The 24502-nt window shown below is 34.7% G+C and overlaps 3 protein-coding genes across 11 annotated transcripts in view; 1 reads left to right on the top strand and 2 right to left on the bottom strand.

The window, feature by feature from the left end:
* Nucleotides 1-7303, top strand: part of osp (myosin phosphatase Rho interacting protein outspread) — a 227259-nt gene extending 219956 nt beyond the window's left edge. For 3 of the 6 annotated variants that reach the window (XM_085204795.1, XM_085204793.1, XM_085204797.1), the window contains exons 11-17: nucleotides 94-263; nucleotides 425-592; nucleotides 952-1125; nucleotides 1776-1872; nucleotides 2497-2563; nucleotides 5115-5216; nucleotides 5374-7303. In XM_085204795.1, the coding sequence (XP_085060921.1) occupies nucleotides 94-263; nucleotides 425-592; nucleotides 952-1125; nucleotides 1776-1872; nucleotides 2497-2563; nucleotides 5115-5216; nucleotides 5374-5444 (849 nt within the window). In that variant the 3' untranslated portion in view covers nucleotides 5445-7303. The remainder of the gene's footprint in view (nucleotides 1-93; nucleotides 264-424; nucleotides 593-951; nucleotides 1126-1775; nucleotides 1873-2496; nucleotides 2564-5114; nucleotides 5217-5373) is intronic. The other 3 variants (XM_085204796.1, XM_085204798.1, XM_085204799.1) reach the window with 3 other exon arrangements.
* IPIP (Inositol phosphatase interacting protein) lies at nucleotides 7297-10813 on the bottom strand. 2 transcript variants are annotated; one of them, XR_014879180.1, is made up of 5 exons: nucleotides 10361-10813; nucleotides 10086-10271; nucleotides 9684-9827; nucleotides 8985-9262; nucleotides 7297-8819 (listed from the first exon to the last, which is right to left on the bottom strand). XR_014879180.1 is itself a non-coding variant. In XM_085204800.1 (4 exons), the coding sequence occupies exons 1-4, from the start codon at nucleotides 10563-10565 to the stop codon at nucleotides 9102-9104; spliced, it is 696 nt and encodes a 231-aa protein (XP_085060926.1). In that variant the 5' UTR covers nucleotides 10566-10813; the 3' UTR covers nucleotides 7297-9101. The 2 variants fall into 2 exon arrangements, 1 of the variants encoding a protein (XP_085060926.1); XM_085204800.1 differs by having other exon boundaries at nucleotides 7297-9262.
* Nucleotides 10814-11519: 706 nt separating this feature from the next.
* The window catches only part of skd (mediator complex subunit skuld), a 58368-nt gene continuing 45385 nt past the window's right edge, over nucleotides 11520-24502 (bottom strand). For all 3 annotated transcript variants that reach the window (XM_085205376.1, XM_085205377.1, XM_085205378.1), the window contains 16 exons: nucleotides 23840-24067; nucleotides 23515-23731; nucleotides 22781-23067; nucleotides 22296-22448; nucleotides 21277-21488; nucleotides 21004-21162; nucleotides 20227-20658; nucleotides 19773-19912; nucleotides 18897-19162; nucleotides 18155-18352; nucleotides 17740-17969; nucleotides 17226-17371; nucleotides 16672-16949; nucleotides 16109-16378; nucleotides 15381-15631; nucleotides 11520-15027 (listed from right to left, as the gene is read on the bottom strand). In XM_085205376.1, the coding sequence (XP_085061502.1) occupies nucleotides 14895-15027; nucleotides 15381-15631; nucleotides 16109-16378; nucleotides 16672-16949; nucleotides 17226-17371; nucleotides 17740-17969; nucleotides 18155-18352; nucleotides 18897-19162; nucleotides 19773-19912; nucleotides 20227-20658; nucleotides 21004-21162; nucleotides 21277-21488; nucleotides 22296-22448; nucleotides 22781-23067; nucleotides 23515-23731; nucleotides 23840-24067 (3600 nt within the window). In that variant the 3' untranslated portion in view covers nucleotides 11520-14894. The remainder of the gene's footprint in view (nucleotides 15028-15380; nucleotides 15632-16108; nucleotides 16379-16671; nucleotides 16950-17225; nucleotides 17372-17739; nucleotides 17970-18154; nucleotides 18353-18896; nucleotides 19163-19772; nucleotides 19913-20226; nucleotides 20659-21003; nucleotides 21163-21276; nucleotides 21489-22295; nucleotides 22449-22780; nucleotides 23068-23514; nucleotides 23732-23839; nucleotides 24068-24502) is intronic.

Genomic DNA, 24502 nt, shown 5'->3' with positions numbered 1-24502 from the left:
ATAACTATTCCAAATCATAATAATTTAAACTTTAAGTAAGCTTGTAATGATAGTCGTATATAAATGGTTTCAACATCACTTCCCTATGTACAGAGCGCGGTGGCGGCGGACACTCACGGCGACAGCCTCCGCGCGCGTTATCAGCAGGAGATCGAGCAGCTGCGGGCGCTCTGCGAGAAGGGGCTGCTGGCGATGGAAAGCTCGCACCGCCGAATCGTACGCGAGATGGAAGACAAACACCGAGCCGAGCGAGATCAACTCAGGTTTGTAGGGACAAAAAACTTAAGGCACATACTATTAATACATTCTTTTTTCGTCATCTGAAGAAACCATAAGATATATGTATGTGGTATACAATATTAAACAAGTCATGCTATTAACTAATGCTTATACAGCATATTTCACACATATATCTTCTGTATAGACTAGAGAAGGAGCAGGCTCTGGCGGAGGAGACTCGCGCGACGCTGGCGGCGCTGGACGCGATGCGGAAGGCGCACGAGAGTGAGGTGCGCCGCGAAGTCGATAAGTTCAAGACCGAGTTCCTGGCGAGGGGAACCCCTGATATCGGACAGCTCAGCTCGAGGCACCAGTGAGTCGAATTAATAAATATGGAACATTAAATAGCAGACATACACAATGAAAAACTTAATTAACTTATTACATATACAAATAATATACACAATACATTTTCTCTAGTAACGCAATATACTCGTTAAGGAATTTTAAATCACTTTTTTTGTACACTTACCGTGTAATATAGTACATCGTCCTGCAAAATGATAAATTACAGCTAATACTCAGAAACGTTACTAATTAACATTAACTCACATGGAATCCGTATAAATATATGAGTTTGTGCCGATTTATTATAATTTTAGAGCTAATTGGACATGCGCAAACTTATTTGCAAATGTTTTAAATGTATACGGTTGTTACTCTATTTCATAGTTTGACGTCGTGCGATTTCAGGCAAGAAATGGAAGAGATAAAGCGTGAGATACTGTCGTTATCCGAGAAGTATTCAGTGAAGTGTGTGGAGTCGGCGTCGCTGGAGGAGCGCCTCGCGGCCGCTAGTACGCAGCTTGCGCATGCGCACAATCACATCATGCAATTAGATGCCAGGTATATATATAAAATATTTTTAAAAAATCTTTACTTAATAATGTTAACATATTAACGGTTCTGGGTTCGATTCCCACTCCGGTGGATGAAATATGTAATATCTTCATTTCCTCGCTCTGGTAAAGAGGCAAAGCCCAGCGTTGAGTCCTGCCACTCAACATGCAATGCCTCAAGAATTCAGCTTAAAGTAGGGAATGGAAGTATCTTAATGGGGCCGAAGTATCTTAACACTAGGTTCCCAGGTTCCCTCTATCTACTTTGCTATATGCTATAACACCGTGAAGCTGATGTACATGCTAAGCCCTTTATTATCATCCCATTATTATCATTAATATCATAGCTACATATTGCAACCAGAACTTGTCTCTAAAATTGAAACAAAAACACCTAAAATTCATAATTATAAAATTCAAACATATATGTAAATGGAAAAAATATTATTAGTAAATCACACAATTCAATACAATGATGATAAAAAAAATCAAATGTTGTTGGTCTTGAGTGAAGATTTCATTATTGCACACAGATTTTAGTTATTTAAGTTATTTATATTGAGAAAAGTTACAAAATAAAAGCTAACAGACTATTGTTCGCTTATCTTATTATGATCTGTGCGTACCAAACTAATATTATCGTACAATCGCTTACAGGAACAAGCAGCTCCGAGCTCACATAATGTCTGAAGCTAACGACATGAAGAACTCTGAAGCGTCCACACTTGCTCAACTCATTGAAGATACGGCACCGGTATGAACCTACTACCACCAAACTGACATAAACACGGACATAGAACGCATTTTATACGCTTTTAATAAAGCTTGCATGCTATCACGCTATTATCATTAAATGTAAAGGATTTTACACACCTTTTTTTAAAATATTTGTTAAATTATTTCTTTCACCTTCACTGTTTATTTAATCTGTATTTCTCTTCAACTTTCTTTGGATATCAAAATCACTTAGACGTAGTTTTTGCACGACTAAGAGTATTGATCGCACAAAACCGATTTGTGCATAGCTTTATAATTGGCTGTATAACAATTTATATTTTTTTGTATTGCTATTTTTTAATTGGCATTTTTTAAATTTTACCTAATGATTTTGCTTAATAATTTAAAATTTAAATAATTTAGTAAAAGTATTCATTTATTTATGACTATAAAATAATAAATATTTTAATGATAAAATTATTCATAAAAAAATTTAAAATGAACAACGTAGATAGTAAATAAAACTCATTAATAAGCTTTAAATATAAACTAGAGATTAAAAAAATGAAGAAAATTTAACAAATCCTAATCTCAAGCTTAAGCGATCAATTCTCATACATAAAGTAGCAAGTAGTAACTTTGTGGGCTGTGGGATTAACAGCATGGGGAGACGCCGCTGTGGCGCCACCTGCGCCGCCTCGCCGCCGCCTGGCAGGGCAATGTGCCAGGTAATCTTACTAAATAATTAAAAAATTAAAAATAATTACAGTATATAAAATGATTATTTTGCCCTTGGAAGTCTTAGCTCCAGTCATTACCCATATTCTAAATTTTTCTATTTCCCATAACACTTTTCCCAGTTTGTGGCGCATTGCCCGCGTTATCCCCATACCCAAAACCAAAGATCCAAAATCCTTCTCTCACTACCGTCCTATCTCCATCCTTCCTTTCTTGTCAAAGGTCTTGGAACGTATTGTTTTTCAGCAACTAAATCAATATCTATTTGACAACCATATATTATCCGAGTTCCAGTCTGGATTCCGTCACGGGCATAGCACAGTCACTACTTTGATTAAAGTTTGTGACGATATCAGACTTAGCATGGACAAACAAAATCTTACAGTCATTGCTTTGCTGGACTTTAGCAACGCCTTTAATTCTGTTGATACTGATCTCTTGGTTGCTGTTCTGCGTTCAATAAATATCTCTCCTGAAGCCACTGAGTGGTTCAGAAGCTATTTATGTGATCGGCAACAGTACGTTCAAGCCAATGACAAGTCATCTTCCCTTTGCTCTCTTTCTGCCGGTGTTCCCCAAGGTGGTGTCCTCTCTCCTCTCCTTTTCTCCATTTTTATTAATTCAGTTTCCCAAAATCTATGCTCTTCCTTTCATCTATATGCTGACGACCTTCAAATTTACTTAGCCGCCCCGTTTGATGATGTTAGTGAGGCTATTCATAAGCTTAACGAAGATTTGCGGAATGTTAGTAGGTGGAGCAAATCTTTTGGCTTAACTGTCAATCCTGCCAAGTCGCAGGTCAGTATTATTGGTGGCCCTAAGCAACTAAAAAAACTTGACCAGAATAGCCTCCCTGCTATACAGTTTGGCGGCGTCGATTTGAGCCTGAGTCCATCTATTAAGAACCTTGGTATTATTATAGACAATTCCCTATCTTGGTCAGTACAGATAGCTGAGGTTAGCCGTAAATTATTTGCCACTATCGGATCGCTCAAACGATGGAAATATTTCCTACCTATAAAGACCAAAACTGCTCTAGCTCATTCACTACTGTTACCGATTTTAGACTATGCTGATTCGTGTTACCCAGACTTATCTGAGGAACAACTAAATAAACTAGAGCGGTTACAAAATCTATGTATTCGATTTATCTTCGGTTTACGTAAATTTGATCATGTTTCTGATCATCGTCGTCAGCTTGGATGGCTTCCTATCCGACATCGCCGAAATTTCCGCATGCTGACTCTCCTCTATTCTATCCTGTACAACTCTCTCTCTCCCTCCTACTTAAAAGATCGATTTTGTTTCCTAGGTGCCGATTCACTTCTTCACCTCCACCTTAGATCCCGTTGTGATAATCTCCTTAAATTACCAACTTCCCATACCCTATTTTATTCCAAGTCTTTTACTATGAAATCTGCAATTCTTTGGAATGAACTTCCTACAGAAGTTCGACATTCCAAATCTCTATACAGTTTTAAAAATCGTCTAAAAAAGTACTTATTTAATTTAGTATAATAGTTTATCTTTATTTATTTTTTTAATATTATGTATATATTTTTGAACACGTTTTATGTATGTATGTATATATGTGTAAGTATATATTATTTTTCAATATTTGTATGTAAGTATGTATGTGTAAAGTATATAAACATTAAACACATTTTATGTAAGTTTATTTTATATTATTGACTTAGTTTATTATATATTATATAATAATTAATTATATTTCATAAGATTTGCACTGAGACGTTGTCCCCTTTCTCCTCATTACAATTTTTCCGTAATGTTTCAAAGGTTGTCTGGTGGAGATTGCTTAAAGCAATAAGACCGCCTTTGCATACGTGTTTTTCTTTAAATTTTATTTGTGTTGTTCTTTCTATATATTTCTTTTATGTGTGCAATAAAGTATATTCTATTCTATTCTATTCTATAAAATATTTATTTAAAAACAAATCAAAATTTATATTAGCTGCAACATTCAAATGTAAGAAAATCTTGTCATTAAATTAAATATGCTTCAATAGCGTACGTCGAACCAAATGAAATACTTACATATGATGCTTGTCATCAAATCAAAACGTCTGAATAGTGAAGAGAATTGTTAAAATTAACATGTTATAAAATATTAATCTATGAGATAAATATTAAATCGTTTTTATTTCATTCATATTTAATTTCACCCTTAATGTAATATACTTAGATATTAATGGAATGGTTGCAATGTGTTTGTAAATACGTAGTATTGCATGAGTTGTCTTTACATAAATTAAAACCTATTAAGTACTTGTACTTTTCTTCCCCACTGGTGTTAGAGAGTATTAACTCCAAATTTTTGCATTAAATATACATATATATTTTTATTTAAAGAGACAATACTTTTTATCTTTTTCCATGTTGTAAAATTAAATTAATTAATACTGTCATCTTTATGAATACTAAGAACACCTACTACAAACCAAGATATTTTATTTCTTTAATTAACATTTTATAATATATAAATCTCATGATATTTTACTACATATTTATGCTGTTCTCTAGGGGAAATCCCCAAGGTCGAGTGGGCTGGACCGAGTACGTGTATCCGGTCTGCAGTTTTCGAAGACGGAGACTCCCAGAAACCTGCAGTTGTCTCCCGTTCAGGTAATTTACAAGGTATTACTAAGTCTATACAATGAGTATGAAAATGGAGAAGGAGGAAAACTAATTCGCATAACATGTTTCATAATTTGCATTTAGGATTTATTAGATTTTTATTAATATTTTTGAACCTTAATGAAATAAAATAAAATTATTACAGAACTAGATACGGAATCGAGCATCGTGCTTGCAGGCGTCGTCGCAGAACGGAAAAAACAATTTGAAACATAACGACGCTATTTGATTGTATTTTACGAGTACCCACCACGTCGATATATAAAGTATGGCGGGTCTCGCACTTACTGGGTCACAAGCTTCCCACCACACCGGCACCTGGCCACTTAGCTTCTAGCAATAAATGGATATAAAATATAAATATAACATTAAATTAAATACCTGTTAAGTTTAAGCTAAGATGGTGGTTTATTTTGACAGATGTGATCAACATACAATATCTGTACTGTATTAGAGAGTTCTTATTGTATTAATATATATATATATTTAAGTTATTAACTACGACCAAAAAATGTTCTTCCTCTATGTGAAGTGGCCAGAACTTTTAACTCCCACCCACCACTACTGTATATAACTCGTTTGCATTGTTTTTTGTGACATAATATTAATTATCTGTAGAGTGTATATTGTATAACCTATCTATAAAAAAGTATATTAGATGTATTCACGATAAAATGTAAGATAAAGATAATTTTCACCTTTAAAAGCAAAATTATGCTTTTCTAAATGAAATATAAATTAAAATCTTTGTCCTAAAAAAGGCGTTCCCTCGGACTTGTATCAGTAGTATCGTGTTGTAACTTGTACCATTGTGTAAATAAATACTCACACGTTTGTAACCAGTCTAATCTATTTCATTTTTTATTATCTTTAAGGAGTTTGTTACCAAATATTTCTTATTTATGTGTTTTTTTGACGTTCGCGTTATGCATTCGGAGGTACAGTAATGCACTTGGATCATAAACAAATAATACAAAAATATTTAAATATTAATAAAAAAGCTTAGCTTAGCTTCAATAAAAACATATTTTATTAGTTAAGAAGTATTTCTCAGTGGCGGTGGCTATTTTCAATTATATAATTTATGCAAATATAACATTAAATTCATATTTTGATCTAAAATGGGCTTAAACATTACATTCTTTTCTTTTGTACCAAAAAGGCAATAAACTTATTACAGATTCACATAAAAATATATATATATTATAGTAATAGCTACATCGTGTAAACAGTGCATTTTTGTACCTCCTTTAGTTTTTAGCATCTTTGTTTGAGATTTATTTAGATTACGAGTAGACTTACGTATGTATACGGACGGGAGAGTTTTGATTTGAGTTGGTTACATAACATAACATAAGGCATGTTTTCATATTTTTCACAAATTTTACTATTATAAAAGATTTTATAGCTGTGTGTATTTAGTTCTACTGTTTTTTTTTAAACAATAACATGTTTTTTATGTTTTTGCAAAGGAAAATGTGGTGTTAGTTCTCTTTGGTTTTCCTATAAAATGAGGGATTAGTGTGGACATAAAGTTTGATTTTGTTTCGTCATCTTGTGTTTCTTTTTAATGGTTTATCATATTATACTTATAAAAAAAATGAAATTCAAAGATTTCTCATTGCATATTTCAATATGAAAAATATTTCCTTGGATTTATGATTTTTTTAGTTAAATATGATAAGCCTCACTGTGTTGTTACCATATTTTCAGGGCATTCGTCTTCCGTCACTTCGTTATGTATAGTTTTCACGAAAATATGCCTTTTGCATGCGATTTTACACTTGCTTGTGACGCGGACGACTATTGGTGTAATAGAAGCTATAACAATCAGTTTAAATATAAATTTATTATACTATTATATGATAGTATATTTAGAAATTTAAAATTTTCGCTCATTATAATATATATTTTTGGGATTTTTCAAGTTTTATATGTATTTTAGAATTAATTTGTTATATTTTTTAGGTGCTATTACACCAATATTCTAAAGTTTATCTCCCTCTGACTTAGTTGAAGTTGTAAAGTGTTGGTTACATAACAAAGATTTTTTAAATAAACTACTTAATACAAATGTCGTTTTATTTACCACGTAGTATTGCAGTAGCACCATACCAAACACATACACTTAATAAATATAGGCAAGAAATTTCAATTCAATTTCATTCAAAACAAATAAGTACTGAGCTTAACAAAACATAATTATATTGATTTTATATAAACATTTAAAAATAAAGATTTTACTCATTATGCTATGTTGAAACTTTGAAATGAACAGTCAATGTGAAACCTTAAAATAATTAACTTTATCTTATTTCATAATACTAACTATATTATAAACAGCAATTTTAATGCAATGGTGATGTTTACAAAATAATAATAAAAATACATTTTACAATACTAATACGTTGTCTTAAAGATAAACTTGCTAACAGCCTAATAAATACCCAGAAATGACATAAAAATGTACATAATGAAGTAAACAACTTTAACTCTTCAAGTTCTAACAAGAAAACAACAATATTATATAGGATATATATAGAGTTCGTACCAAAAAGGAAAATATACAAAATACCTCAATTATTGAGGAAATCTCATCGACGCTATTGAGAAACAAAGTTGTAAAATTATATTAAACGTTTAATACTAAACATCAAAACAAACTCTGTGCCATACATCTAGGCCTGCATTCTTCCTTGGTTACTCCAATTTTTGTTACAGAACAACTGACTGCCAAAGGATCACGCTTATACTTTTTAGCGCAGGACCTTGTTAAGTCTAAGAGTTACAAATACTGCTGGACAGCCTACGAAAAAGTCTATATAAGAAAAGGAGACTCATCTCCAATAGTACTAATAAAAAATGAAGCTCAAATTCACAAACTATTACAAGGAATATGACTAGCATCAGCTTCGTCATTTATTTTTCACTGTGTACTGCTCAAATATGTTTTTAGGACTTCACTAAGGATTTCAAATTTATATAATCTATGACTAAAAATGTTTATAATTGTTTTTATTTTTATATTATTTTATTATAAACAAAAAAATTAATATTAATCCTTTATGTACAAGTATTTATATTGATAAATATAAATACTTGTACATTGATTTCAATGATTTCAATTGTGAAACTGAAATAAATATATTTTTATTTTTATTTATTTTTAAACAAAAAAATGGATTGACACTCTAAGCAGACTATATTATTATAATAATGGTAAAGTATACATAGGCTAGTGATAAAAATTTGAAAAGCTTTACCCTATGTGAAGTGAAATCATGAATAATTAAACTATGTGAAATCTTATTTATTACCTAATAATACTAAAAACTACATAAGTTTCGAAAAAATATGTTAAAATATTTTTAATTTTTACTTTATAATTGTGGTTGTTTGTATAAAATTATTATTAATTTATAATTGCTTTTGTAATAAATTTTAATGAGTATTCTTATTTTTTATCAGTTACATATACTGTGATATTAATATTATATTGAAAAAATAAATAAACATAAATTACTGAAAGTATTAAATACATTTTTTAACATTATGCTGTTTCCAGGTAAACCTGGATACAATAGACAGAAACATGTTACATAATGTAACCTATTTCCCCGTACTAAATGGTGGGGCTCAATGCCGCATATTGTTTTGTTACCAGAGCGAAAAAGTAAAAAAAAGAGTCCCCCCTGAGTGGGGTCAACACGTCGCGATTACGCTGGTCGACTGTTTCACGGTCTCAATTAAATATTATAAATTTGATATTAATAACAATATTTTTTTCAATTAATAATATTTACCAAAACATTACTATAAAAAAGTCACAGTCCAAATATTAACATATGTACTGGCAACATTTTTCTATTAAATTTAGAAATGTATCAGTGGTTTTTCGATTGCCTCTTCACGGGTACGCAATTTTGCCCGCCATTCACTTCTATCAGATAATATCTTACGTCCATAAGCTTTATGAATGTCCCTGAAGGGTACTTTCTTCCGAGGCACTTCATTTGATTTTACGCTGTCTTTATCTGTAATATAGAAATATAAATAAAAATATTACATGTTTTTTTGTTTTTTAAAGTGTTATTCTATCTGTACTAATTAAAGAAAAAATCCTTTTTTTAGAAAACATATAAATTTCATAAATCCTGCAATTAAAGTGTGCAATTTTCCATTCCATTAAGACACAGTGTATTGTTGGGTTCACTTGTCCCAGCTGGAAGTTAAAACATGACACAACTTCCTACTTGTACACATAAATCTTATCATTTATCTACAAACTTAACAAAGCATTGATATCTTGACAAAGTACTTAGATAAACATATTTAAATTATATTGTAATCATAAATTGAAGTGACAAATTTAATTCTATGAACATACAAAGATTATAAATTTATTTAGATTAATCCAATAGGCAATAAAAGTACAAAAATTTTAAATAAACTTACGGTGTCTACTCCCAGGTACAGCTTTACTGTCACCTTCTGCAACTTTGTTGAATGGATTATGCCGTTGACCTCGTGGAGGAACTTTTGGTTCTTCTTCAGCTGGCATAGCCATGACAGGAGCTGCTCCTTCTGCTGCATCTTCAGCTGAATAACAAAGTTAATTTATTTATTAAATTTTAAATATTTTAAAATATTATTTAGAATTTTTGATATAAATATAGAAAACTATAAAAATAAAATTTTCAAAATTTTCATACATTTCAAAAAATTATAGAATTACTATATAGCATACAAAAATGTCATATTCAGATTGTGCAAAAAAAAACATTGCAATATAGGTTTTGTTGATAAAATTACTTAAAAATCAATAACTTATATTATAAACCAATGAATATATTTTACCCTGAGCTTCATCTAATTGTCTCTGTAGTTCCGCTACCATCAGTTTCATATAATCATAGCTACCACATGCAAGAGCCTTCATCCAAGCCTCCATAGAGGATTGAGAGCTTGTGCACAGAAAATAAGTGCGACCTCCTTCACAATGAAATACTATTTTAAAGCTATATGCTTCTTCTTCTGTAAGTTCTACAATAACAAAATTTATATATAAACATTTAGATCAAGACTGTAAAATAATAAAATAAAACAAAATATTCTACTAATTTGACTATTACCAATAGTACATCCTTCTAATATAATAACACCGATTGGTTCTTTGTCTCCCTTTTTTTCAAAATAGAAAAGAAGATTCCCCTTAAGTGTAAACCATCGTCGTTGGTAGCTCTTGCCCACTTCACCTCTCATGTCCAGCCATCCTTCACGGTCTACAGGAGTAGCTGACGACGCAAAAGCGCACAAATTCTTTTCGTTGATCTTCATCTTTCACCACTAAGCTTTAATTATTACTGTCGATTTCGTCAATAAACTAAATCATCGTTTTCATAATTCGTCTTCGAAATGTCACTGTCGTTGTTAATAGACAAAATTATGTCCACAATTGTTGTTTTCTCTACACAAAAATATAAATTCGGAATATATTATTAAATAAAAACTGAATAGAACATTTTATTTATAGCAAATTAACATTTAACAAGACATCAATGTCAATTACAGATGACAGCTGACAGCTCTATGACCACAGAACACATTTACTCATATGTCTATGACTATATCAGAGTAATAGACTCTATCATAGAGTTTTATAATATCGACGAATTGTTTTTAGTGCTGAACATTTGTAATAGTTTTTTATTATTTTATTTTTTAGTTTCACAATGTTTCCCGCACAGCAGGGTAGGCAGAGGAAACATAATGTCAACACATTTTGTTCTCATCAAGAGACTGCAGTTTCTCACTTTTCGGCGAACTATCGATGCATTGCCTGTTAAATTCAACGCCGCGCTTTGCCCCGACACCAAAACGGAGAAATGAAAATAAAAATAAAAAAAAAAAAGTAATTATTAATTTCCTCGAGTGGGGATCGAACCCACAACCAGTCGATTTTAGTTACACTTTGGGCCCACTGGCCAAATCCAACCCAACTTTGTGACCCAATGCTTTATATGTTAAAAAGTAATTTTTCAATCGTCATATAAAGGAAAAATCAAGTCAAGTTTCAAGTCTCGTCATATTTTTCCTACATTTCGTTGTATAAAGGAAAAAATTTAAGTTAATATTTTCTTTATATGATGTAATGGATTCAAAAAAAAAATATTTTCAATATGATTTTTTTCCAAAACCATGAAAATTTCGTATAAAAAATTGTATTTAGTACAGTTTTGTGTAATTGATGTACTAAAGATATTTAAAAAGGTTTTAAATAAAATGATGCAATAAATATGTAATATTTTATTCATAATTATTATTACCTATTTTCACAGTTATTTATAAAGTTATATTAATATCAAGTATTACACTAACTTTTGTTTACGAATTTCTAACGATTGCTCCATTTAGAAAATTTGATTTCCATATTAATCATCAGATTTGTCCTCTTACATACTAATATATGACAAAATGATGAGGTCTATATACAGTACGATCCCGATTCCCTAAAAAAATTGACAAATTCACAATAACAAAAAAAAAATCAAAAACGAATCTTAAAAATAATTCATTCAACTACGAATCTCGCTTAACAAACAACTGTACAAAATATTACGAGTGGTTTCTTTAAAACGTGCGCCATTACACGTCGGCAAAGTGGGCAAATAATCAACGGTAATACAATGTACCACATTCCTCCACTATATACAAAATGTCGTTACACAAAACAAAATATAAACTATATACAACATCATTAAATATTCTCAAATGCTGTAACACATTTAAAACATTTCATATTCAACAGCGCCCGCCCGCTACAATTAAATAATTTATATAATCCGGCATCAGCCCTACCCTACAGAGTCTGTACAAATCGCCTAAGAACAGGTACGCATAGGCCTAGCTGAGACGAGGCTGCACACCAATTTGACTGACACCCTCCAAAAATTGCTACGTCATAAGTAGAAATATTCCAAGAGTGGGGGGAAAAGAAGGGAGGTAGCTTTCAGAGGGTTCAGAACACACATAATAGTACCCCAGCTACACCTACGAATCCTGCCACGGACAAAGTAAGTTTGAAATTATAATTAATCAGGTAATAAGCGATATAGAATTCAGGATTTAGTTCCACTTACAAACTTCCCCCAGAATGCATCTACGAAGATGAAAAAAGGCAAACCATGGAATATGTGGACGCTCCAAGAAAACTTGAACATCGCACGCCGACCCTACGTATGTATATACACATATTATTAAGTATGTTTACGACACGTTTTCTAAGACTTACGTTTAGTTTATATTAAAATAGAAAATTTTCATATATCTACCGAACTGTAAGAGATTCGACCGCAGTCGCAACGGATTTCATTTAGTTTTATAAAACGACTCCTAATCGTACAAATGCTAATTTCGAATGTGACCTAGGGGGCTCTCTTTAATACTATTTAACTATCCGTAAACTATTGGTGTCACTAATTAATTTCCGATTGGAGGTTTCAATATCATAAGAAAACGACTTTACTGAAAAACTGTTTTAGAATACCAAATATATACCCTTTCCTCATTCACGCTCGATCCCAACATTTTGGAGTTTGCTTAAAAATATTATTATATCAAACATTTTGCACTAATTTTATTTTATCGAATATTTGAACAAATGAAGGAGATTATTTCGACCGACGTTGAGCTTTTGTTCCCTGGATATAAAACTGTACACAGAAATAGGCGCACCCTAAACGAGCGCTCAAATTGATCTAATGTATAATTGCTTCTAATAAAACTACATGATTTAATTCAAATACAAGCACAGAATAAAGAATAGAATCCGAAAATAAATATCTGTACAGATATAAAATTACAATCATAGAAAGAATTAAGATAAACATAAAGTGATAAAGTAAAATTCTGTAGACAGACACTACTGAAGAGGGGTAAAAAATATCTAAATGACTACACAAACATCTAATACCTTTGGTAAGTTATACCGGCTTGCAACATAAACAAAATAACACATATACTACACGACATCACCCACAACAATAGTAATATGCAATAAGTAACTTGTGACACTAATTGTAAGTATTATAACAGTAGAAGACAGACAGAGGGAGAGCAGAGGGAGGCTACCTTGGGGCCACCTAGCGCGGCCGCAGCATTAAAATCATTCCAAAATACTAGCATTATATTACCAAGTACGATAGTAACTAGGTTAGTTCTCATTAAAACACTTCTTTAAACATACTTTGATTAAAAATGACTAAATGTTTAATATATTATATAATACAAGTTCAAGCTTTGTAATAAAAAAAATCTCTGTAAAAATGTTGATCTGATAGGAGAGGATTAGACAAAACATATAAAATGGTAGATATAAAATAATTTTCATTTATTCTTTTTGAACTGGCTACACACAAAAAAATGCTACTGTAAAATGGAGAATCCATTTCATATTTTCTATAGAAAATGAGGTTCAAAATGGAGCATGAGATCATGGAAGAATGATGCATTTGAAAGACCACAATGGAAGAAATCTTATACAAGTAAGTAAAGGTGAGAAATGAGATGCCCTACAATGCTAAACTCAGAGATGGCAATAAAAACCATCATGTATCCCAAATTGGACCTTTGTAAGAATTCAACTGTTTACTCATACATCTCCGGCTTATCTTATTTAATTTTTTTAATAAATTTTCTAAATGTTTTAATATAACATTCGATATTCATACATGTAGTGGTAACTTCCGCTCTGGAAATCAATCTTTTCTATTATAGGAAGCATGTTCCTGATAAAACAAATTTGCCAACTGACGAATATACACTTCCAAGCAATTATTATAACTTCTTATAATAAAAAAGAGTACTAGTAACAAACAAGTCACCACTCAATCATCATCATTGACTATAACAACTGCTCCTGAGCCAGCTCCACCCCTGACAACAATAACTTGTCTACTCAAGCCAACTTACATTCCATACCATATAATTAATTTACCTAAGTACCGCTTCTAAAAATTCTATATGCTTTTTTTTATAAGACTTACTTCAAACATAATCCAGATCCACTGTAAAGTGTCATATATTTATTTATTTTACAATATTGAACATTTGCTCAAAACAAATATATGTAGTGTTATAGAATTCACAATTTGTATTATCTATCTCAGATTAGCTACAAAAGTAGCCATGATTAAGACAATATATCAGTATTGTTACTATTACTATTAGATGTTGTACTTTTAATTCATTTAATGGACTTCATATAACTTTAACAACTGCAAGATATGTCATGGATTTGTTATTGGTAATAAATGTAACACTCATTATCTTATTAAATAGAAAAAGTAGAATTATTTCTATAAAATTTATTGTTTAATATTAGAAAAAATATATTTCAAAAATAAATTAAATGTTTCATGATTAAGTTCCAAAGAAATAAATATAAATAGTCAATGAAAAAACAAATTTAAAAACAAAACCCTCATAAAGCACAATAATTACAGTACAACAATAATTATCCAATAACATACCAACAACACACTTCCCAACAACTCTCCAATAAATAATTTAATTACTATAATGGTAACCCAACTGGGCGCGTACGCCGCGGACCACTTATCACTTCACTGCACTGATAACAACACTTGTCTTTTGTCTCTTCTAACACTAACCGAGTGCTGCAGCAGTGTGGTATAACTGCATGAGCACTTGAACATGTAGCGGTAGGCAGGAGAGACGGTCGTGAGTGGTACCGTCCAGCGCCAGCCACGACAGAGCGTTGTAGCCTTCCAACACGTATCTGAAATATGAAATTTAATATTATTTATTATTGTATGTACATTCATTCATTTTTGTAACAAAATTCTTACTCATAAATTTCCTAATTAGATAAGTGATTTTATAGTAAAATGAATGTAACATTTTTTTATCTTACAGTTAAAGATTCAAAAGTTGTGTAACTACTGATTCAGCTAAAATGTGATAATATGAATTTAAATTGCAAATTCTACATATAGAATTTTATAAATATAAGAAAATAATGAAAAGCAAAAAGAAATCATAAACCCAAATCAGCGCAGCCATTTAAAGCTAACTATTAGGGAGGCCACATCTCGGTAAGCATACTGAGCAAGTGCAATGTAAAATACCTACCTGAGCACATCCGTGGTGGTAGTAGAGTCCAGCGGATGCACATTATGATCTCTCCGCTGCGTCAACGACGTGTAATCATCGTGGGGAGCTACAGCACACTGCAGGTGCAGGGCGTTCTTGAGGAAAGCGGGGCAGGCGTCGCGCAGGTGCCAGCAGCTTGCCCACCACCAGCCGGGCATGGCGCCCAGCGGCGCGGTGGACACCAGGTAGCCGAGTGCGAGCGGCTGTTGTAGCACTGTGCCAACTTGCTCCTGCAATGTCATATGACATATTATATTTGTTTGTTATTGCTTTTTTGCTTTATGCTGTGTAGTAGAGTAGCGCGCAGAGTAAGTTTGTTCCGCACTTTCCTCTCAATATTAAGAACATGGCATGTTTAGTGTGAAACTAAAGGCCACCTTTTTGTCTAGTAAGTAGTGTAGATTTGATCACCAATCGGAGGATTGGTGATCAAATCTACAACTGTGACCCATATGAAAGTTAGAGCCTCTATCTTATTATTCATAATATAAATTATATTATTGATAAAAGTGTTTCTTATAATATAAGCGATCAACAACTTGCTGTAGTTTGCCTAGTTTATCCAGTTTTAAGTTTAAGTTAAGTTTTTTTTATCTAATTTTAAGTTTAAGTAGTTTTTTTTAAGTTTTTTTATATCTATTTATAAATAGTTTTTCCTATGAGCTTAATACACTAAAGTTACCAAAATAAAAAAATCCAATACACACCGGTTGATTATCATCATCCCGCTGATACGCGCCAGCAGCGGTCAAATGGGCATTTCTGGCAGGGCTTCCTTCCCGGCTCGCTTCATCATCGTGACGACGTGGCGACGCCCTGGGGCTGTTGGCGGGCCACATGAACATGTCACCCATGAGAAGGTCCATGTTCATGTTCTCCTCACCCATGTCCTCCTCCATGCCGATGTCACCCAGCCCGAGTAGCATGTCGTTCTCTTCCCCGTTAGCATTGGGCGGATCGAATGGCATTTGGTTTGACTGCAATTCGGCATTAGTTTATTAGAAAGAGTGTAATTAATTAATAAGTAAAGTATTTAATTTGCTGAATTTTGAAGACATTGTTCAGTGGCGGAACTCATAACTCTTTGCTTTGACACCAGAACGAAAGATATGAAAATATTATATTTATTGCATTAATAAATATTATATTCATTATGCGCCCTTGCGCCCCTACGCCACGACTGGCCTCAATGTCTCTACATGTTAAATAACATAATAGGTAAAGATATTTTATTTTATTATAAGTATAAAATACATTTAAATCGACCAACCTGTGTGGTAGCAGAAGTGGGGAACACAAGTATATGGGTAGCTGTTACATCTCTGGGCGTATGTAAGTGTGACTGTATGGAAGCTTGTGAGAACCTCTCGTCCGGCGTGAACCTGTCCGCCATGAGTCGTAAGCACGAGTCCGGTTCAGTGGAGACGAGGCAGGCTGATAGTATGCAAGGAGCTCCAGTGGGATAGAGGAGGGAACAGCTGCTGCACATTTCACGTAACATATTTGATGCTCGGTTGAGGTTCGGACGGGACAGTAGCCAACTCCAGCCTGAAAAATGACAAATTATTGTATATAATAATTTTTACCACACTCCCAAATTATATTTAAAGAATACCCCTCTTAAATGATGTAATATATCTGTATAAATTATTACCTATAATGAAATATAAAAACTGCTTAACAATTTAATTGACTGAATAAAGCCACGAAAACAACTTACCAATAAATTAAACTATAGATATGGTGGATAATTATACTTAAGATAACTTTTTCCACTGAACCTTGTCTATATAAAATTACTATTTTTTCCTTTTTTACAACTACCTTTAAGTTCTCCATGTCCTATCCTGCCTACACGTCCTACAACGAGTCGCCATGGCTGCGCCGACTGCGACATGACGCCTAGAGTGAAGTCCATAAGTTTGGTCAAACCTAGCCTCCGCGCCGGACCGCCTCGCTTCCGCCTCGATCTATTAAAAAACCATATAAGTTGGATATGAAGAACTTCATATGAATAACTTATGTATAAAATAAAAGTTATAAACAAAATGGCTGACAGTATAGTTGTATGCTCATAGTCGAAAAATCTAACTGAAGTTACTTATAAAGTAATGATAATTTGTAACAAAGTTATCAACCAGATCTAGATTAATTTTTTAATTATTTTTTACAAATATATCCATATGTTCTAGCAACGAGGCATTGAGTTCCGCTACTTACACAATGTGTCGAAAAATGTGTTGATGGGGTATAGAATGCCTATTCTACCATACTACTTCTATTACTTCGGGATACAGCGTGGAGCTAATAACAATAAACAAATAATAAGTTCAATCACCTAGACGGCACATGTATATTAATAGCCGCTGTGTCCAACAGTTCGCCTCGCGCGTCCGTGGCTGCCGCCAGCAACCACCGCTGGTCGTGGCTGAGGCAGTACGCGATGAACAACACCGCGCTCTGGTCGCCGCATGTGGTGCCCCAGGTCTCCGCCACCTCTTTGAGTGCTCGAGGCGGTGCAAGAACCCAGGCGGGGGAGAACAACTTGTATGGTGCTCGGTTCTTTTCCTAGTAATGTTACAAGTATAATAAGTACCTAAATGAAATAAAATTTATCTTAATGAGAAAATTAAAATAATAAGTTTAAATAACATAAATTAAAGTAAGTAGTAGTTATATATAAGTATATGAAACGCCAAATACAAACTAAACAATGTCTACATTAAATATTACATAACATAATATATACATACATCTTTATTACTAATAAACAGGTTAGCAGCAGCCGCAGTGCCAAAGCCAGTCAAGGATTTCCCAGCAGGCGAGTGCGCAAGTAAACGCCGCGCACCGCTGAACACGCTGAAGGCGAGCGCGCGAACTTCTGCTCCACCACCATTGCTAGCGGTACTGCTGGCTCCCCACGTCTCGCATACGCCTTCCAAAGATATTATCTGTGTATATATAAATTAATTATTATTATAATTAGCTGTTACAAATGATCATAAGATTTATTGTCAACTTTACTTTGCCCCGTTTTCTAATGGAAATGTGTAAGACACATGACACATGGTACAGTGATAGTATAATTGGTTACATACAAAACTATTAATATGATGTAATATGGGCTATATGACATCATATTAATAGTTTAGCTCGATTAATGGGCTATCCAACACAAGCAAAATATAGTTTAATTCCAACCAGAAAAGTTCATGAGTTCCTATAAGTATTGATTTGCCTAATTTTCATAATAGCTTAGACAGTTTTAGATAAATTAAATAATTGTATAATTACCATTATACAATTAAGTTTGAATATTATAAATAAAGAAGAACTTTAAACTCCATAGTCCACACCTTATGGAGAATCCTAATATTACACGTTTTCTAGAAACGTGGTCATAATATTTTTTATTTTGGGGTATAGCATGTTTCAACACTAGGACACATAAACTTACTAAGCGGGAAAGCTGTACACCCATTCGAAAAAACAAACCTTAACAAGCGGATTATGATGATGCAAATGCCGATGCGCCTGCGCAGCAAGCCTCAGCAGCGCCGCCAACGCCCTCGGCCTGTGCGCGTGCGACGCCGGGGGCTCCACTACGTATATTACGAGCGCCGGTGCCCCGGCCTCGTTCTCCTCCCACGAGTTCTCTGTGTCGTGCTGCTCGGAAGGCGTGGGCGTGCTGGTGGCGGTACCGCTGGGCGTGGACGGGCGCTCGGGGGCGGCGGGGGGACGCATTGAGTTTATGTTGTTTGCTGTAATGGGAGGAAATATAATTTAAATGAAAATGTATTTTAGTATATAACTAACTTGTTATTAGCAACACTTAAGTGTTGCTATTATATTTATTAATAGGCTAGTATCTCAGCTCAGCTGTGCATTAGCCTGGCAAAACTTTGGGTAAACACGGATGGATACCAGGGAGAGCATGTTTTATGGAAAATATTTTAATAATTTTGGCATTGCTTAAAGTATTATTAACTTACTAAAAAAGTATATAAATAAATCACCAAAAGATATGTCTGTATGTGCTTTGGATTTAGTTCCTTACTTGAAATATTTCCTTACAATCTTATATTACAGTAGCAAGCAAAATTTATGCGTTTTATTATATTCTATATATTTTCGTTAATATTTTTATATTTTTAAAAATATATATACAATTATATACATTCTTTATTTATGTTGTTTTACTGCATCCACCACATATATACTCAAAAATAAGACCATTTCTTTTCGCCCTAAGTCGTCTGGAAGAGATCTCAAAAGACTACCTTTCTGTAGAAGTCTTTTTATATAAGTAGTGTACAATTAAAGTATAAATAAGAAAAAAATACGCTCCATTATTTAAAATATTAAGCTTACATTCAAATAATGTCCGATCAACGTTCAGCGCAGCTAGTTGCGGTACCAGATTGGATCTTAATGTTTCCGCATACGCTTTCACGTACTCGCCTAATCTACCCGGTGGTACTTCACCTGTCCATTCTTCGTAATTTGCGTCCCTGGAATGATTATAAAAAGTTGGTACAAATTATACTACAAGATAATATTTTTAAAAATACAGATATCGTTAATGAATATAGTAATTTAAAAAAATAACCCTATTAAAAAAATATGAACCGCATACAGAAGGACATACAGTAGTTAAGATATTCCATTTCCCACGTTTCACTCAATTCTCGAAATATTGCGGGGAGCCAGACCAAGATAAAACAAAAAAACAAAAGGTTTTTCCGAATGACAAGTGGTTTTCTCATTCAGACGCTACACTACTATGGCCTCAAAAAAATATAAATATAAAAAAACCAAGTCTCACCTATCACTATCAGTAGGCGTGGTCCTAACGATACCATCTCGCGCTATCCTCGATATCGGTTGATGTCTACCTAACCTGCACGCTTCGTACGCCGCCGACAGTTCCTTGAAGAACGTCTTGATCGGCTCCGACAAGGAATCTCCATCAGCCGTGAGCACTACGTACGCGACGTCTCTCGCATACGAATACGGCTCCAGAGACAGCCTCTCCCAGTGTCTCAGGGCGTAGGGCGACAGTGATATCCAGTCCCGGTCGTGGCCCACGAGCAGGGGCGGCACCGGCTGCGGCTCGCAGAGGTCCTCGTTGCCGCGGCCCGCCAGACGGTGGAACTGGCGCCACGTAAGCGGGCCCGTCACGCCGTCCCACATGCGCGCACCGCAGCAACGCTTCTGTATGGCGTCTTGGAGGAGAGGTCGGAGGCGTCGCATTAATCTGTCATGAGGTACATTTTGTTAAAATTATTTATAATAATGCGAGTACTTGTTCTTTTATTGAAAATGGCGTAAAATATACATAAACTATTTAATGTTTTTTCTCTTCTGTTTAATGAAAAAAAAATTATGGCGTTCTGAGCATAAAAAATAATAATTTTGTAATTGATAAATTCATTTAAGCGTTGTTTAAACTAAATGTTAATAATATCTTGTATAATTGACCAGATTTTTTTTATGCCATAAATACAAGAATACTTAAAAAAAATGCAGTATGTAATTACAATTTCTAATAAATACTTTGTTATTATATGTTATGTTATAATAATAACAACTAAACACAAACCTAACAACATCGCGTGATGACCGCGGCGCCCGTGCTCCTATAAACGGCCAACGGTGCACAGCGCCGCCGTTCGTCATGTTGGTGGGTATGGGTAGCGCCGCAACACCGCCCGCCGCCGCACTTAACGCACGAGCGGCAGCCGCACCACCGTCTGAGTACCTGTTACGTTAGATAAATTTTGTTTAGTATTACTTAATTATATTTATCAAAATTATTCAACACTACTACGAGCAATGACGTCACCCTCCCCTCCCGTCATACAAAAACACTCACTCTAACAAATTAAGCCTCAAATGATCGGGCACGTCTGCTCCGGCAGCGCGGCGGGCCGCCCTCGCCAGTGCGGAAGCGGCACCGCCGGCGGGCGCCGCGCACTGCGCCACTACCACGCCGGCTACGTCGCCGAGCGCGCCCGTACTGCTCGTGCCAGTGCTCGTGGACCGCCCCCCGGGCTCCTCTGCTATACCCGTGATTTCCATTTCATCCTGGGAAAATTGTGAAATATTTAGTATTCATATTCAGTAAATTTGTTATATCTAAATATACAAATAAGACCAAGGAATGTAATTTATAAGAGTTAACATATATAAAATAATTGATATAACTTAGGCATTCATTTTATAGTAAATATTAAGTTATATATTTATATAGAGTAAAAGTATAAGGAATTGAATAACTATACAACTTTATCAGCTATTTTGTATAATAAAAAACATTATAAATCATACTCATTTCATAAAAATAAATCTTTGTTTACACACACAGCAATAATATCTATTATCATTGTGTAGTAGAGTGTTATCATTGTATATTTGTAAATCTTAGATATATAATTTATGAAGATATATAATATACTAGCGGCCCGCTCGCGGTAACACCCGCGTGAACTATGTTATTATTAATTTCTGTCTCCATGACTACGTCCTAGTGACGTCTATACAAAATTTGAGACTCGTAGCATTTGTAGTAATGAAGTTTCATACAAACTTTCGACCCCAAAAACAACCCCTTAGAAGTCGAATATTGCAAATTCCCGTCTTAGCGAGCACCTACGTCCTATAAGTAACTCCTATGCAAAATTTGAGATTCCTAGCACATGTAGTTTCTGAGATTTCGTGATGAGTGAGTGACCTTTCGATTTTATGTATATAGATAAAGAAGTACTACAACAAACGTCACCGAAACATCAAAATGAGATAAAACGCGCCGCAAGTAACATGTTAAAATAACTATGAATATGGATATAGAATATATTTCAATAGAGTATAACATTATTTCATTATAATTCTTACCTCATAAAACAAGCCAGCCCGATGTGCCAGTCGTCGGTTTACAATGGCGCTGAACCCGCAGGAGCAATGCGAGGGCTCGTCGTCGGCGGAGCCCCCCCAGTCCCCACCAGGCAGGTACGTCGCCGCGTCAGCGCCGCGGATGTTGCCTACCATCTGTTAGTAGAACAATCACATTTATTATTACTAATTTTCAAATTTGAAAATCTAGCGAGTGTTATTTTTACATATACTAGGTACTAGGTAATTACATAGTAAAAAATATTAGATTAATATGCAAAAAAAATGTCATTCAAACACTGTGAATCTTAACAATAATATTGCTAACAAAATAACATATACATAACATAACAGTTTAATAAGTTTACATAACAGTTTAAATTTTACTTTTACAATAGTTTAGTCAAATTTATTAATAACGTTAGTAGAATGGACTGCTATTACTTAGAAAAACTGGAACATAAACATAAACTATTATAATCACTAACCCTCGCGCCAGCGTTGCACACGCACAGGGTGCAGCTATCGAAGTTGTGATCCCTGAATACGTTGAGCACGGTGTCGGCCAACAGTACGTTGAGCAGCAGCGGACAAGCGGGCGTGGGTGCGCGCGGGGACGGCGGCGCTGCGTGCACTCCGCCACCGCCGCCCGCCGCTCCCACCGCGCCTCCCGGCCTCCGAGGCGACCGCGACTCGGCGGCGCGCTCGGTGCTCGATATTGAACGTTTCACGCCGGGCGTCGTGTTGGTCGATGTGGTGGTTCTCTCTGTTCGTTCTGATGGAAAATGATATATAATTGAAGGTATTAAGAAATTATCAAGATTAATGTAATGTCAAGTTACTGTTACACGCTTATTTTTATTGTTTGCAACTTTACAGATTTTATATTTTTTTGGACACCACACACAGGGTAGCCAAAGAGAACCTGGGTATAGGTTCCCAAGTTCTCTCTGGGTTAACACCCTGTCCTAACGGACAGTTCAGTTCCCGAATTTACTATGAAGGCATTGCGTGTGGAATGGCAGAACTCAATACCGCATTTTGCTTCGGTACCAAAGCGAATAAATGAAAATATAAAATATTTTTATTGTAAATTTCCGGTATCAATATTATTCATAACTATGATTATTTCCCAATAGAGAATAAAAAATGAAAGCTATAAAGAAAAGAGTGGCGCCAATTCATATTTTATACATTTCAAAATAATTTTCTGAATACCAACCAGCAGGCGTGGCGGAGTCCCCCCGTCGCGGCGTGTCGCGGTCGTCGCGGTCGCGATCGCGCTCGTCCTTGGCGCGCTGCCAGCGCGGACGGTACACGGCGGCAGCGGGCAGCGCCACGGCCGGCAGCATCGCGCTGGGCAGCGCGCTCAGCGGCGCGTACTTCGACGAGCCTACGTACTTGCATATCGTCGGCGGCTTGAACACGTACGACCAGTCCTGGACACAACATAATAATACTTAGAGAACCTGGTATTAAGTAAGACATCATATACAGATTTTTATTTATTTTAATTGAAATGACCCATTAATTATTTAATAAGATACCTCGATGGGGTCCGGGGGCGGCGAGCCGTGCAGGCGCGGGTGCGCGTGCAGCGCGTGGTGGTGGTGTGTGTCGGGCGGCGAGAAGCCGGGCGAGGGCTGCGCGTGCGCCTCCATGCTAGGCGGCGTGGGGAACATCTTGCTGAGCTCCTCGGCGCGCACGCAGCGCCCGCCCACGCACCGCGTCTCTTCCATCGACTTGTTGCTGTCCGGAGGCGTTTGTACTTGCAACTGTAACACAGTTCACCAACATATGTTCACAATTTATCAAATTACTTTTAAACACAATAGTCCACTACCCCAGCATAAGGAAAAAGGAGGAAACATCGTACATGACCATTGGAAAAATTTGATGGCTTTTTATCATGTTTCCTAGGAGGAAACTCTTTCAACTTTTCACATGCAGAAATTTACTAATAAATCACATAAATACGGATAACCAAAACCAACGCCAAAACTATAGTCTACTAATGACAGTAAAGGTATAATCAAGAACACCATCGGAACATCGCAAAATATAATTTAAAATTATTTTATTCAACCTAAAGTCAATGGCAAAATATCAAAAAACTTAGAAATTAATAAACTACAATATTCATTATTTAAAATAAATAGAAACAGTTTATTCGTTATTCTCATTAAAATAAAAATCAATATTAAACTGAA

This window comes from Heliconius melpomene, chromosome 20 (assembly GCF_056956725.1).
Source record: "Heliconius melpomene rosina isolate 202511_hmr_F chromosome 20, ASM5695672v1, whole genome shotgun sequence".
NCBI lineage: Eukaryota > Metazoa > Arthropoda > Insecta > Lepidoptera > Nymphalidae > Heliconius > Heliconius melpomene.
Note: the sequence above shows the minus strand (reverse complement) of the source record. Positions and strands in the feature narration are given on the sequence as shown.

Excerpts from the sequence above, each read along its gene's own strand:
- IPIP (XM_085204800.1), bottom strand. The coding sequence starts at position 10,565 with ATGAAGATCAACGAAAAGAATTTGTGCGCTTTTGCGTCGTCAGCTACT. Across the intron at positions 10,272-10,360 it reads ATTAGAAGGATGTACTATTG|AACTTACAGAAGAAGAAGCA; the intron begins GTAATAGTCAAA and ends TTGTTATTGTAG. Across the intron at positions 9,828-10,085 it reads ACAATTAGATGAAGCTCAGG|CTGAAGATGCAGCAGAAGGA; the intron begins GTAAAATATATT and ends TTTGTTATTCAG.